The sequence below is a fragment of the Rana temporaria genome, chromosome 3 (assembly GCF_905171775.1).
Source record: "Rana temporaria chromosome 3, aRanTem1.1, whole genome shotgun sequence".
Classification (NCBI taxonomy): Eukaryota; Metazoa; Chordata; class Amphibia; order Anura; family Ranidae; genus Rana; species Rana temporaria.
The window spans coordinates 196409038-196424632 of NC_053491.1; the positions used below are offsets into that span (position 1 = coordinate 196409038).

General features: G+C 45.9%; 1 protein-coding gene across 4 annotated transcripts in view; it reads left to right on the top strand.

Moving 5' to 3' along the window:
- Positions 1 to 896: 896 nt before the first annotated feature.
- Positions 897 to 15595, top strand: part of TBC1D30 (TBC1 domain family member 30) — a 113178-nt gene continuing 98479 nt past the window's right edge. For 2 of the 4 annotated variants that reach the window (XM_040344080.1, XM_040344081.1), the window contains exons 1-2: positions 897 to 1014; positions 1102 to 2224. In XM_040344080.1, the coding sequence (XP_040200014.1) occupies positions 1717 to 2224 (508 nt within the window). In that variant the 5' untranslated portion in view covers positions 897 to 1014; positions 1102 to 1716. The remainder of the gene's footprint in view (positions 1015 to 1101; positions 2225 to 15595) is intronic. The other 2 variants (XM_040344078.1, XM_040344079.1) reach the window with 2 other exon arrangements.

The window sequence follows — 15595 nt, forward strand, 5'->3', positions numbered from 1 at the left end:
AAAAATGCTAAATTGGATACAAATGCAACAGATGGATACAAACAACCCTTGTGTAAGAGACCTCTGAAGCTGCAGGTTTTGTTATGTAATTCATATTCAGCCCTGGTTCACACTGGTGCATTTTTACATGCGATTTGACATGTCAAATCGGCGGCATTTGACGTCAATGGCACCGTCCTGATCGGTGAGACGCTGCATCTGCGGCACTGCACCGATTTCAAAAAGTCGTTTCTGTACTACTTTTTGCGATTTCGGCAGAAACGGCATAGATGTCTCCATAATCGTTGCTGAAATCTGGACTGACAAGCGGGAGTGAAATCGTGCGAGTTAAGGCTGAACTCGCATGGCTTCATTCCCGCAGCCCAGTGTGAACCTGGGCTCAAAGATCATGACAAAGACTGGTTTCAGTAACATTAAAACAGCTTAAGCCCTCGTTCACATTGAATGCGGCTTTGAAATCGTGTGACTTCATCTGAAATCGCATGAATTCAAAGCCGCGCGTCAGTGCGACTTGGAAGACATCTGAGTGGCTTCATGTACAGATGTCTATGAAATTTGCGACCAAAATCGCCAAAAGTACTGCAGCAACTACTTTTTCAAATCGTCGCGGCACCGCAAAGTCAGCGACGCACCGATTTGGCCCAACAATAGCATGCGAATTTTCATGCGATTCGACCTGTGTGAACGGAGGGCTAAAAAAGAGCGAAACAAATCAGACTCACAACTTTTTTCACTCTATTGATTCTTCTTGCATAGCCTCACGTCCCAGCTCACGGGACCAAGATGTAAACAATGAAAGGGAGTCAGCGTGAGATATTGTGTGGCTTTGTATAGGATTCCTAAATCCCTACAAGTGTCAGCTGCCTGAACTTCCCTGACTATGAGAGCCTGGCTCCACCCTGCTGAAGTTCTCATGGGGTGGTCAGTTTCCATGTGACAACCGTGGACATAGGAGCCCTGGAGAAGGCAGGAGGTGTCTGGGCTACAGCTGCTCTATAGTGTGATCCAGGACAGGTAAAGCATTTCTCATTGTCAGTGCTGTGTGCATGCATGCTTGTGAACATTCCCTGTAAAAAGGTTTTCATTTCTACTTTACTACAGGATATGAAGCTTCCCTGAAAACTTGTAATGGACACAGGAAATACCAGATGTCATTGTAAAAGCAAGATAAAGGTCTGCCTGCTTTCATTCTAATCCATGCAATGTATTTTGTATTTCCAGCCATCAGCTGTATGGGAGAAAGACTGTCTTTTCGGGATCGTTCCCTATTTTTTTGGCCAGTAGTCTCCCTGTGCTGTACTACGTCGAAGAGTTTTTGGAAGTAGTTGTGGATGTCCGTGTCTTTATTATCCCTTTTCACCCCACCCATCCTGCTAAGTCAACTGGGCAATCTGACAAGCATATCTGCAAGCTGCTGCAGGTGGAATGACTGGAGACGTCACACTTCTTATTCACCTGTTGGACAAGTTGCTGAAAAACTTACTAGACGGGTTTGCACCACTTCGGGGCGGAGGGAGAAAAAGGTAAAACAAATAAAAGAGAATTGCACTGAACGTAGAAAACTGAAAAGTGTCTCCACTCCCCGCAATGCGAGTAGTACGATCCCAGAACGCTTACTATGTCGCAAAGTTGGAGTTGCTGGAAGAGAGCCGGCCAGAAGTAAACCAGGTATGAGTGGCGTGGGGCCTTCGCCGTTTTACTACACTTTATACTGCTATGGGTGACACTAGCGAAATTGGAAACATGTCCTCACAGTGCCCTACGGATGAAAACATGGACGACCCCATGTATGAGGAGTTATGTATAGACGATGACGGCGATGCCTTTGTCAACAATACAACTGAACACGGCCTCCCACAAAATTTGAGCCTGTGGCCTAACGCCTATCCAGTTGTCTGGCCGATTTCACCCTCCGACGACTGTGAAAATGAAGTGTTGCCCAGTGAGAATTCCAGCGACAGAGGCAGCGCAGATAGTGCCAATCCTCAGGAAGCACGGAGTCGCACTTCATCCTTAGTGAACGGATTGCTGACAGAACTCTACGACACATACCGTGGGGGACTTGGAATAGGTCGTTGGCAATATCAGGATAGCGTGGACAGCTCGACTGAAGCATCCGGATCGGATGCCTTTCTGAGCAGAAGTAACCCTGAATGTGGATTCCTGCAGGAGTTGTCAGAACTCCAGGGCCGCAGGCATCAAAAACTGTTCCTCAGGCAGAAAGGTGAGTGTGCTGCATATTAATTATGGTACTACTGCATATCATCTTCTGACCATATGTTTCAGAGTTCATTACTTTTTAGGAAGCGCTGTCTATAATTTCATGTTAAAATCGCTGACCGATCAACTAAACCTATGTGAACTTGTTTTTGTAGGTTTAATTGATTTTAATAAGGAATAATGTATGATTTTTATCAGTTATAATAACTGCTTTAAAGGCCTAAATAGAACCGTAATGACTATTGTACCACTCCTGTTTATTTGCGTCACTTTCTCAGTTAGGGACAATGCAGTCTGTTTTTTTCATGTTGTACATAATGGGGGAGATTTATTAAAACTGATACATGCAGAATCTGGTGCAGTTGTGCATAGTAACCAATCAGCGTCTTGTTTTTTTATTTTTTTGGCAAAGCCTGAGAGCCGGTTCACACTGGGGCGACTCGTGAGGCGGCTCAGCCGCCTGACGAGTCGCATCCCATTCAATGCAATGGAACCGTTCTAATAGGATCGACGCAAGTCGCTCCGACTTAGAAAAAGGTTCTTGCACGACTTCGGGGGCGGCTCGGAGCGACCTGCATTGACTTCTATGCAGAAGTCGTTTTGCAGGTCGTCTCTGAAGTCGTCTTCAGGACGACTTGCAAAGTCGCCCCCAAAGTCGTGCCACGGAAGTGTGAACCGGCTCTTAATGAACAAGCTGACGTTGGAGGCTGATTGGCTACCATGCACAGTTGCACCAGTTTTAATCCAGCTGATGATCAGTAGGGCCAAAGTGAGTTGGGTCCTCCTGTCAGTTTTTAGGCGGACCTGAACGGATGCCCCATGCAGGTCTATGGAGCAAATGGTGTCAGCGGTGACATATGCGCTGAATCCGGATGGATGGGAACCCTATTTTCCACCCGTCTGGCAGATCAGATTAAAACGAACAGGCAGTCTCTTTTCATCCGATTCCTCCCCCCTCATAGAGGGGAGCAGAGTTCTGACAGGTCCGTCTCTGCACAGTGAGAAGAGACGGACCTGTCATCTGCCGGCTCAGCTGGGATCAAAGCAGAAAACTTGCACAAAACTGTGCATCCATACAGACATAAGACGCAAAACACAAATATCAGCATAAACCAATATACAGCCATTCATGTCTACAGGGCAGGTGTATGCAACACCAGTGGCTTCTGGGAAATATGCCTGAACTTTACATTGTCTGTCCCCAAGCCGCTGGGTGCATGAGCCCTTGGAGTGCATCTAAAGCAGGGATGTCAAACTCGATTTCATCGTGAGCCACATCAGCATTTTTGGTTGACCTCAAAGGGATGCTTGTATCTGTAATGCCGCGTACACACCATCACTTTATGTGATGAAAAAAAACGTCATTTTCTGTGAAGTAAAAAAACGACGTTTTTGAAACTTCAATTTTCAAAAACTATGTTGCCTACACACCATCGTTTTTTCACAATGCTCTAGCAAAGCGAGGTTGCGTTCACCACGGTTTTCCATTGAAGCTCGCTTCATAACTAGCTTCTGGGCATGCGCGGGTGTAAAAACGTTGTTTTTTGCTACACGGTCAATTTCTGTGAAGTAAAAAACATGCTTCAATTTTTTTTTTTTTTTTTGTCGTTTTTCACAAGACATAAAACAACGTTTTCCCACACACACGGTCATTTAAAGTGACGTTTTTAAAAACGTTGTTTTTTTTCATCACATAAAGTGATGGTGTGTACGCGCCATTAGACTAAATGTCCGGAGCACCTCACCATCAGAAGTTAAGAGTCCCTCACCCTCTCATATATCTCGGTGCACCCCCTTTACGTCATTCTGCTTCCAGAAAAAAAGCTGAGGGCAGAGCTGGGAAGCAGAATGTGCACAGAGAGGCACAGGTCAGGATCTGTAGGGGGAGTTCTGAACTTTCTTTTGCCGACTGCTGAGACAAGGTGGGGGCAGAGATGATGGGGGTGCCGTAGCTGCAGGAGTGGTGCGAGTGCCACATGATAATGGCCTGGTGGGCCGGATTTGGTCCCCTGGCCTTGTGTTTTGATACATGTGATCTAAAGCCAAAACATATTTTCAGGTTGGGATAAAATGGGGGATAATAAAATCCCCTCTCAGGTTTTTTTTTTTTCCTCTTCTGTGTCCCGTTAAGTAAATTTCCTAATGGGATACAGAGGGGGAAGAAAAACACTGACTGGTGTTTTAACCATCCCCCTACTCTATCCCAAAACTGAAAAATCTCTTCACTTCCTCTCCCATGGACACAGTAGGAAGTGAGAGGACATTTCTCCAAAGTGAGGGAAATCCTCTCAGAACAAGTCCCCTCATTAGACGATTTCCCAGCCAGGTGTGTTCCAATGTCAGCATTTTAGATTTTTTCCTTATTTTCAGTTCTAGGAACAGTGGTCACCAGGAGAAAAAGAGAGGGTGCCTCTCCCTAATGGGCACAGAAAAACCTGATGGAGGTTCTAATCCCTGCTCTATCATATATATATATATATATATATATATATGTATGTATATATGTATATATATATATATATATATATATATATATATATATATATATATATAATGTGTGTATATATATATATATATATATATATATATACACACTGTATATACGCATGTGTGTTGTTCATAAATCACTCACCTAAGTTCATGGACAATTTCTGAGAAGTAGATGATCTAACAGAGTTGCTGCAATTACATTTTGTATTTGCTTTTTGACACTGTCATAAAGGCAAGGAGTAACGAAAAAAGTACAATAACCCATAGTGACAAATCTGTATTCCTCTTTCAGTCTGACTGCCCAAAACTGGGAATGGGAAATTGATTTGGTTGCTTTGGGCTATTGCATATCATGGCTCTATATCATGTACACTACTGCATCTGAAAGCATGTTGCCTTCAGAAACGGTTGTCATGCTTTATGAATGTACCAGAGCTGCTTTATAATTTAGTGCAACTTGAGACCTAATTGGGGCTGCTCTTCCAGACATAGTCTTTGTCCATCATGTAATTGCTATTTTCTATTGAAAATACAAAATCCTATATAATCGTGGGAGGAAATTCTCTCAACTCTGTCGGATCTATTTATAATTTGCCTCTGCTGTTCACATGACAGCAGTCTGTTACGTATAGAAATCAGTTGCAGTAAAATATGCATTTTATTGTGCTTTGCTGCTATACATCGTCGCACCATGGTACAGTGGGTAACCATGCCATTCATTTTGAAAGGCAACCTAAAACACATCACTCACCCAATGGACATTTGTTTAAGAACTCCTAAAAAATGCAAAGACATGAACCGTGTTTGCTTTGTGGTGCATCAGAAAAAGGAGAGGGTGCATGTGCTGTCTTGGCAACTCGTTCAAATTAAATGGGCTACCTTACTGGAATACATGCCAATCCCGGCATCTCTTTTTTTTTTTTTTATATATTCATATTTTCAGATAAATCACAGGTTTATTTATTTGGGGGGGGGGCGGTTTCTGGCATTCAGGTTTTGAGAATCGTGATCTTTAGTCTAAGCAAAAGAATCGTGATTCTCATTTTGACCAGAATCGTGCAGCTCTAGCGCTACGCTAAAGTTAGTGGGAATGGCAGAGTTACTTTGCTCCCATTCGTGTTTTGTCTAAATCTGGGACTTCTGTCATCCCAGAAATGTCCACTGGGTCAGTCTGTGGTCAAGGGGTGCAATACCACCCCTTGCCGGCAGTTGGAGCCAGAGTGGTTCTGGCAGAGCAAGTTTACCCCAGCAGCCAATTGGAGAAGTTTTCCCTCGCGGGGCATGCTGGGGGAGAGTATATCTGTGACAGGGGTCATGTGTTAAAAAATCTTCGCGGTGTCCCCGTTCCAAGTGCGGTATCCACCTTCAGGGTTCGCGCATCCATGAACCCCGCCAGCGCGGCCCACCTGGCCAAAGCTGACAGCTGCATCGAACCTCATCCTGAGAAGAAAAGGGATCCCAGTGTTCCACTGGGTCCCATGACTTGTTGAGAGGATCCCAGTCTGGGATCGGGCATCCGGACCACTGACAGGTATGCTTGCTGTCATCCGGGGCCCTATATAGGAAAAGTCAACTGGGAGGATTCGCTCTTTTTATTCACCTAAGTCCTTTATTGAAACTGGCCAGTGGCAGAGGCCCTAGAGCCAGGTCTGTGAAAGAGACCCGTTCCTCCCAGCTAGTTCAGAGTGACGCTTCGGCTGCCAGGCCTATTATAGGGGTCTGTCCGGAGGCACTTTACCCACTCCGAGCAGAGTGGCGACGAGTTACAAAAATTGGTACTATTCAGAGCAGTATTGATGGCTCCATCCAACATCCAGGCCTGATACCGCAAGGTTCCTTCATCAGCCTTGACCTTCCAAATACGTGTTGATGTTGGCCGTGTTTGGCCTGGACAATAAAGCATTGAAAACCCTTTTATTGGCTGTCTGGACCTTCGCTCACTACCGCTGTTCTCACAATTGCACCGCCAGGGTAACTTAGCAGGCCGATCCCAAAATCAACCAGCGGGGGTGAGCGCTACACGCATAATAAATATTATTTATTTTACATAGCCAGTTCCTCACCGTGGGGCTCTTGGGATCCTTCCACTGTCTGGGAATCCAACTTTTCGCTGTGTTTAGGAAATAAGGAAGTAAGGTTCTCATGTATTGTTTGATAGGCATTTTAGTCCCATGAAACAGGCATACCCATGGCTCCTCTGGTATTTTAATTCCAGTAATTTCCTCTGTTACTAATATCACTTTGTTCCAGTATGTTTTAATTTTTGGGCATGTCCCGTTTTCCCTTCTAAATGTTTTTTTTTTTCTTTGTGTTTTTTTTTTTTGTCTGAATTTCTCACTTCCTGTTCCTCCTCAGTAAGCTGTTCTGGCTGTTTAACCCCCATGGATGATGGGGGCAAGTTTACTGAGGAGAAACAGGAAGTGAGAAATTCAGACAAAGGGAAAAAAAACATTTAGAAGGGAAATCGAAGGAAAAGGTAAGTGAACCAACAATGCACTAGCTTAAAGGAACCTATTTCAAATATAAAAAACAAACCTTTACAACCCCCTTTAAGGCCGTAGCCAAAGGCAGCTGTCCAGGCCCCCAAATAAGGCTCCTCATCTCCTTCCAGGTGTAGTTGGGCCAAAAGCATCGGAAGAAAACTCTTCCATCCTACCACTAACATTACCTAACCATCAACTTGCAACCGACTGAGTCAGTCCAGCGCGATCTTTAACCCTACGTGAGAGAAGTATAGGAACTGCCATTGCTGGCCACCTAGAAATGCTAGATACCTGGCAGTGTTTCACTTCAGTACTTAATAGTAACCAAGCCAAAACATGCTGAGTGTCAGAACTCTTATCTCTATACCTGGTCCAGGACAGCAACACAGGCAGCAGTGAAGCCAAAGCATCAACATAACAGCCATAATTTAGGAAATTATTTATAAGAAGCAGCCTCCAACATATGAAGACATTGAAATGCATTGTTTAGTACAAAATACAATAGACTTCTTGCAACCCATGTAAAGAATACCAAGTAACAAACGAGGCTAGGTGCACATATTCTGAGAAATCTCAAATGTCGACTTAGTATAGCACTACACCATAAAAGGAACAGGTATGGAAATATAATCACCAGGAACAGAACCTGAGGATGGGAGCTAAGTAAAGCTACACCAAATAAGTGGTGGGATTGTCCCTGCATAGTTAAATGTGTAGCATAATCGCGTGGCAAAGGAGGGTACTGCAAAGATTTTTGTAAAAAAAAAAAAAAAGGGCAGAGCAACAGGAGAGGGGTAATGAGCCAAGGAGGCAAAGAATGAGCGTGGAGGGGGAGAGTGGCAGGATTGTGTGTGGGTGGAAGATGCCAAGTGCACCCATCAACCAGCAGAACCCATGTCAATGAGAGCTTTGCCCTCCTCCGAATAGACAAACATGTTCCCAGGGCCGTTTGAAGGAATTTGGGGGCCCCAAGCAAAATAGGGGGGCCCCCAAGCACCCCCCCCCCTGCACTCAAAGCCTACGTTAGCGCTACACTATTTTTTTTTACACCCATGTTCTTATTCCCCCCCCCCCCAGTCCCTATGTTTTTCTATTCTCACCTCCCCTTCTTCCCTGTAGGCTGCCGCTGTAGCGTGGCCGAGCTCCTCTTCCTCCTCTTAGTCTGGTGTACTTCCTGTCAGTCCAGCCAGGGACAGGAAACTGAATCTCCTGTACCACGCGGTACCCAGCCGCACTGACAGGACTCCAGGAGGAAAGAAAAAGGAGCTTGGCCATGCTACAGCCTGGGAAGGGGAAGTTGGGGGCCCCAGGCCAGCTCGGGGGCCCCAAGCAATTGTTTGTTTTGCCTGTCCTGTAGCGACGGGCCTGCATGTTCCATAGAGTCCAATTGTAGAGTAAACCTCTTGTTTTATATTGTGCAGAACAATATGAAAAAAAAAAAGTTCCCTCCTGATTGATTTACTTTTTTAAAAGGTAAATCAATCTCTTCATGAAAAGGTGAACTAACTCCCAAATATTCTAATATTCTGGCAAACCCTCCGGACCCAACTGTACACGGCAGCCACGATGCCCCGTGCTGCCAATGTGGGCCATAAACTGTACACAGCCCTGAAGTGAGTATCCATTATTATGCTCTCAATGGCAAGTGATCATTAAACCGTGTGACCACACTGACCAACAAGAAGCACTACTTTCTTCTGGTACACTTTTTACAGGAAGAAAAAACCTTGGGTGCGCTTCTTTTTGGTTAGCATGGTCACGTGGCTGCACTGACCATTGAGCGCTTGCCATTGAGAGCATTATGATGGATACTCACTCTGGGGCTGTATATTGCAACGTACGGACCACTATACCAGCAGCACACTACGACATGGCCACTTACGGTATGTGCACTGGGGTCTGGAGACGGTGGCCAGGACCTTTTACGTTGGTTTCTATTTTTATTTTTGGTGAAAAGGTGAACTTGCCATTTAAGGAACACTTTTTGGATCCATTCTGATTTGGACATAATGCTCTACTGTGAGTGTAACTTTAAAGCTGAAATGTGCAAAAAGGTAACTACACACTTATGTTGTGCGTGATCTGTTTTTCCTGCAAAATAATTTGTTTGGCCAATTGTAGGGTCTGAGCACCCCTACTAGACCTTCTGGAACGATGGGTTACCTTACTTTACTTGCAGTTTACAAATACAGCTTGATCAAATAAATCTCGCCCCGAAAAGGAATGGACTAGGAGAAAGTATAACCTTACTAGCGGCATGTCTGCTGCGAGGCAAACAAGGCGTTTGCCTCGGGTGGCATTCTACAGGGGGATGGCCCTGCCGCCTGCTCGCAGAAGGGACACTAGTGGTTAGACTGGGCCGCCAATCAGTCCCTGCAGCAGAGCCACAGATTTACCAGAATGAGAGCCGCCATAGTGCTGGCTCCGTCTCCGCCCCCACCTCTACTGCTGACTGAGGCTCTTACTGGTTGCTAGAGCCACCTAGCGTCTATCAACCAGCGACGTCATGGCCGCGACTCTCCACCCTGCAGAGGAAGCTGGGAGCTCCGGCATTCGAGGAGGAGGAGGATCTTACTTTCTCCTCCGCATCAAGTGCTCTCTACCATCCACCCACCTCCTTTATCTTCTCCGGGCTTCCACTGCAGTATGCTCTGAGGGAAGAAGACTACTGTGTGAAGCCAGTTTTATACATTGTCATCATGTGCAGTGTGCAGAGCCAGCGACCCATACAAAGAGGAGGGGTTCATGCTGGTTCCCAGTATGAACCCCTCAGAGCTGAGGATGTGACACGCCCCCTAACTAGGGAAGGACTACAGGTCCCAGGTATGAACCCGGGAGATCTAAGGGGTTGCATTCTTAGTTATAAGGGGTTCATGCTGGAACTTGTAGTCCTTCACTTTGGGGGATGTGACCCCCGTCCTCAAAGTTAGGGACTACAGCTAGGTCCCAGCATGAACCCCCCTCAGAGCTGAGGACATGACACCCCCCCCCCCCCCCAAACTTTTCAGGCGCTTTGGAAGCAAAGTGCTCCCACACTGCCCCAAAGATGCTGCTTGCAGGACTTTTTTATTTTTTTTCCTGTCCTGCAACGCAGTGTAAAGGCACTCGACTTTCACACTGGGGAGGCATGAGAGGCAGTTTTCAGGCGCTATTTATAGCGCTGAAACGCCTGAAAACTGCCTCTGTGAAAGGGGTCTTCCCGTTCATACTGTATATCTTTGTATTCTAAAACCATTGTAGTTTATGAATTGTCTGCATATCATTCATTCATAAGCATCATTCACAGACGGGGAAAAAAAATTTGTTCTTATCTAAGCCCTCGTTCACATTGGATCGATAAGTCGCAAGCCAATTGCTGGCATTGGCATCGTTCCAATTGTTGTGCGATGCTGCACCGATTTTTTTTTTTTTTTTTTTTTAAAGTAGTTCCTGCACTACTTTTGCCGATTTATTTTTATTTTTATTTTTTTTCCCCGGGTGCGACTTCAATAGACATCTGTACGTAATGCCGCACAGGTGTCTTTCAAGTAGCACCTTAAATTGCGCTATGACTAAGCATCTATCCATGATGTGAAACATGTTAGCTTTTTTGTCCCCTATGTCCACCTTCTACCACTGATTGCAGTGTTGCATGAATTTTTGGATGTTATACAGCTTTGGATTTTATCCTTTGTTCATTTTGTTTCAATAAATCGCCTATCAGAGTGCGGCAGTCCAGGAACATGAAATTGCGCTAACCCGCTACTTTGAAATCGCGCAATTTCAAAGTCGCATCAATGTGAACCAGGGCTAAATGTAGCAATGATCCCACGCACACAGCTGTATCTACATGCCAAAATGTGTGCCATGTATAGTCATGTACAAAAAAGTATTGCGCAGCTGTATCCAGGGCTGCACAGATCGCGGCTTTTATGCAATGTATGTAAGGCAAGTACTTTCGTATTATGTGCAGGATCTTCTGCTAGCTGTGCCAGCAAGAACATGCATTCTGTGCAGAAAAATACGCATCTAGCAATGTAAATGAAGCAAAGAAAAGTTAACCCAGTGTGATCTGGCTAGTGCTTGCTATAAGGTACTGCCCGTTGCTTACTGCTATTACACATGTACTCTAATTTTATAAAAATGTGCCTCCTTTGAACTGCTATTATTCTTTCATATATCTCCCATAGAATAAGCTTCAGACACAGTACAGACTACAGGACTGCAGTGGTTTCATAGCTCTAGTTCACGTTTATAGTGCTGACGCTGTCACCCAATAGGAGGATGAAAAGTGATCTCTTGGAATAATTCAGGGATTGCTATTGGCCTGTACTGAGAGGCGTGCCTGGATTGTGTTCAGAAGGATCTGTAGTCAGGCGCCCAAGGAAATGTACCATGTAGATAGGAGAGAGCTTTAATTACTGCACCACTTTCCTCTCCCCTACCTGTTTTATAGCAGCGCTGCAGAATTTAATTAAGCAGGAGACTGTAAACTAATTACAGGCTTTATTTTTTAACTACTTCAAGTCATGAAGGCACCAGTACTTCGAAAGTGGGAATTGCAACCACATGCAGTTTGTGCGTTTTTTTTTTGGCAAGTTATATGATTTTCAATGGCATAGTTCACACCAGTGCTTGAAGTTCCAGGAAAAAAAAAGTAGAACATGCGCATTTTTCCTGCACTAGACTGTACTGGAACACTGTAAAACGCATCAAAAACGCACTGGAACACACGTCTTTATTTAAAGTAAAAAAAAAGAGGGGGGAATGCACTGGACTGCATCAAAAACGCACATACAGAAAAGCCTCTGAAATGCATGGAGGCTGCGTTTCTATGGTATGAACTGGCCCTATATGGAATACTGTATAATACTGAGTGTTTATGGGCATGGTCCGACTGCCAGAAAGTAAGTCTTTTAGCTGGCTGACCCCATGCTGTTACACTCAGATAGCCAGAACATATAAAGTGTGGTTAACCACTTCAATACCAGGCACTTGCACCCCCTTCCTGCCCAAGTCAATTTTCAGCTTTTAGCGCTGTCGCTGTTTAAATGACAATTGTGTGGTTGTGCTACACTGTACACTAGGGTTGTCCCGATACCGATACTAGTATCGGTATCGGGACCGATTCCGAGGACCGACACCAGTACTTGTACTCCCGCAAATGCCCCCGATACCTAAATAGAATACTTCGTCCGTCCCCCCCCCCCGCCACCAACGCTACGCCGCATCCCGCCGCATCCCCGCTGCCGCCGCCACTTGGTTAATACGAGCAGGGAACATTACAGCTTTCATTTGAATAGCTGTAGTGTTTCCCGCCGCGCCGCGTATAGACACTCCCCCTTGCTCGGGTGAACTGTCCAATCCCGAGCAAGGGGGAGTGTCTATACGCAGCGCGGCGCGAAAGACTACAGCTATTCAAATGAAAGCTGTAATGTTCGCCGCCCGTATTAACCAAGCGGCAGCGGGGATGCGGCAGCATGTAGGTAAGGGGGACATGGCTGGATATGGGGGGGACATGGCTGGATATGGGGGGGACATGGCTGGATATGGGGGGGACATGGCTGCATATGGGGGGGGGCATGGCTGGATATGGGGGGGGCATGGCTGGATATGGGGGGGACATGGCTGGATATGGGGGGACATGGCTGGATATGGGGAGGACATGGCTGCATATATGGGGGGGACATGGCTGCATCTGGGGGGGGACATGGCTGCATTTGGGGACACATTTAAAAAAAAGTATCGGTATTCGGTATCGGCGAGTACTTGAAAAAAAGTATCGGTACTCGTACTCGGTCCTAAAAAAGTGGTATCGGGACAACCCTACTGTACACAAAATTTTTATCATTTTGTTTGCACAAATAGAGCTTTCTTTTAGTAGCATTGGATCACCTCCTGCGGCAGAAAAAAATGGCCGAAAAGTTTATTTTGTTTCTGTAAATTTTGTAAATAAGTGCGTTGTCTCCTTTCACTGACGGGCACTGATAAGGCAGCACTGATGAGGTGGCACTTACGGGCATTGAAGGTGGGCACTGGTAGGCAGCACTGATGGGCATTGGTAGGCGGCACTGGGCACTCATGGGTGGCACTGATGGGCGACACTGATACGTGGCACTGATGAGCACTGGTATGCGGCATTGATAGATGGCACTGATGGGCGGCACTGATACGTGGCACTGATGAGCACTGGTATGCGGCATTGATAGATGGCACTGATGGGCATCACTGATGGCACTGGCAGGCATTGAGCACTGGTATGCGGCATTGATAGATGGCACTGATGGGCGGCACTGATACGTGGCACTGATGAGCACTGGTATGCGGCATTGATAGATGGCACTGATGGGCATCACTGATGGCACTGGCAGGCATTAGAGACGGGCACTGATTGGCAGCTGCCTGGGCACTGATTGGCATTTCCCTGGTGGTCCTGACCGCATCCTGGTGGTCCTGGACGGGCATCTGAGGTGGGGGCTGTGCTGATAAACAATCGGCACAGACACCCCCCCGTCAGGAGAGCAGACGATCGGCTCTCCTCTACTCGCGATTGTCAGACGCGAGTGAGGGAAAGCCAATCAACGGCTCTTCCTGTTTACATAGTGATTAGCCGTGATTATACATGGCTGATCACGTGGTAAACAGCCTCTGTCGTCGTCTCTCTTTACCGAGAATGGTGTAGCGATGTGTCAGACTGACATGCCACACCACCGATCGCAGCGATGCATGCCCTCACGGGCGCACTGCGGCTGTTATCCTGCTGGATGTCATATGAAGCCCAGTCAGGATAACTAAACCACCGCCCGGCTGTCATTCTGCTATAGGCCAGGCGGGAAGTGGTTAAAGAGGAACTGCAGTCTGCTCACATAATTTATAATAAAGACATCTTTGCCATTCTGAAGCTTCCCTCCAACCTCTTTGCATATTATTTTATATATACTGTGATTCTGTACTTGCCAAAAATGCTGCAGAAATCTCCCTCCACTGTGCGGGCTGCATCCATTTTAACTGGGCAGCTGAAGCTGCTGCCTGTTCACTTCCTGGATTTACACAGAGGCACACCTCCAGCTCTGCAGCTCTCATTGGCCATCTTATGACTCAACCCCCCCTCCCATCCTGGCTTCTAGGAGATGGATTCTCCTGTCAATCACAGCCAGTGGGGGGGGGGGGGGGTCTGCGCTGTGCTATGTGTGTCTTATGGGCTCTGAAGCAAGCTTGGAGGGTCAAGAATAGGAGGATCAGGGCTGCTTTGTGCAAAACAATTACACAGAGCAGGTGAGTATAGCATGTTTGTTAGTAAACGTTCATTTTTATTCTTTAAACTATCACTGTAAATAAAACTTTTCCTGCCTGGAGTTCAGCTTTAAGAAATGTAGAGTATGGCCAATTTGTACTGTCTATGGCCTGCCTATATTATTTCATGTCTATTTAATTACTGTCAGGCAGCATATACAGTGGTAAAATGCTCTTCTTTCTGATTTTTTATATATGAAATGCTGCAACATGGGGTAAAATACCTGCTTCTCCAACAAACAAGTAGCAGCCTGGGTCTCCAACAGTCCAACATTTCCCCCTGTACACTAATCTATGCTCCAATGTATTCTAATTAATACAGAGACTTTAGTTGGGCTTTAAAGGGTCACTAATAGAGTTGAGCGAACCCGAACTGTAAAGTTCGGGTTCGGTACGGACTTCGGGTTCGGGAAAAACCCAAATAATTGCTGAAAGTTCGGGTCCAGGTTCGGAGTTCGGGAAAAAATAAATGCGCGGAAGTCCCCCCAAATTCAATAACCAGACCCTTTAGGTCTGGTATGGATATTAAGGGGAACCCCGCCGTCAATTTAAAAAAAAAATGACGTGGGGTTCCCCCTAAATATCCATAACCAGACCCTTCAGGTCTGGTGTGGATTCTGGTGTGGATTTTAAGGGGAACTCCACCCCAAATTTAAAATAAAATTTGGCGTGGAGTTCCCCCTAAAATCCACACCAGACCCCTTATCCGAGCACGTTGACCTGGCCGGCCGCAGAAAAGAGGGGGGGACAGAGTGCGCCCCCCCTCTCCTGAACCGCACCAGGCCACATGCCCTCAACATTGGGAGGGTACTTTTTTTTTTTAAAGTTCGGGTTCGGGTCCGAACCTGAACATCCAGGTGTCCGCTCATCTCTAGTCACTAAAGGATTTTTATTTTATTTTTTATTTTTTTAGCTAAATAGCTTCCTTTACCTTACTGCAGTCCTGGTTTCATGTCCTCATTGTTCGTTTTTGCTCTGATGTTGCTGTACTCCTTCTCTGTTCTGAACACTTCCTGGTTGTCTGTTTCCTGATGAAAAAAGTCATGGGAGCTTTTTCTCTGTGGTCACTAATCAAGGAGGTGTGATTACTGTGTGTCTAAAACCCCTCAACACCAATCAGTTTTGTTTTA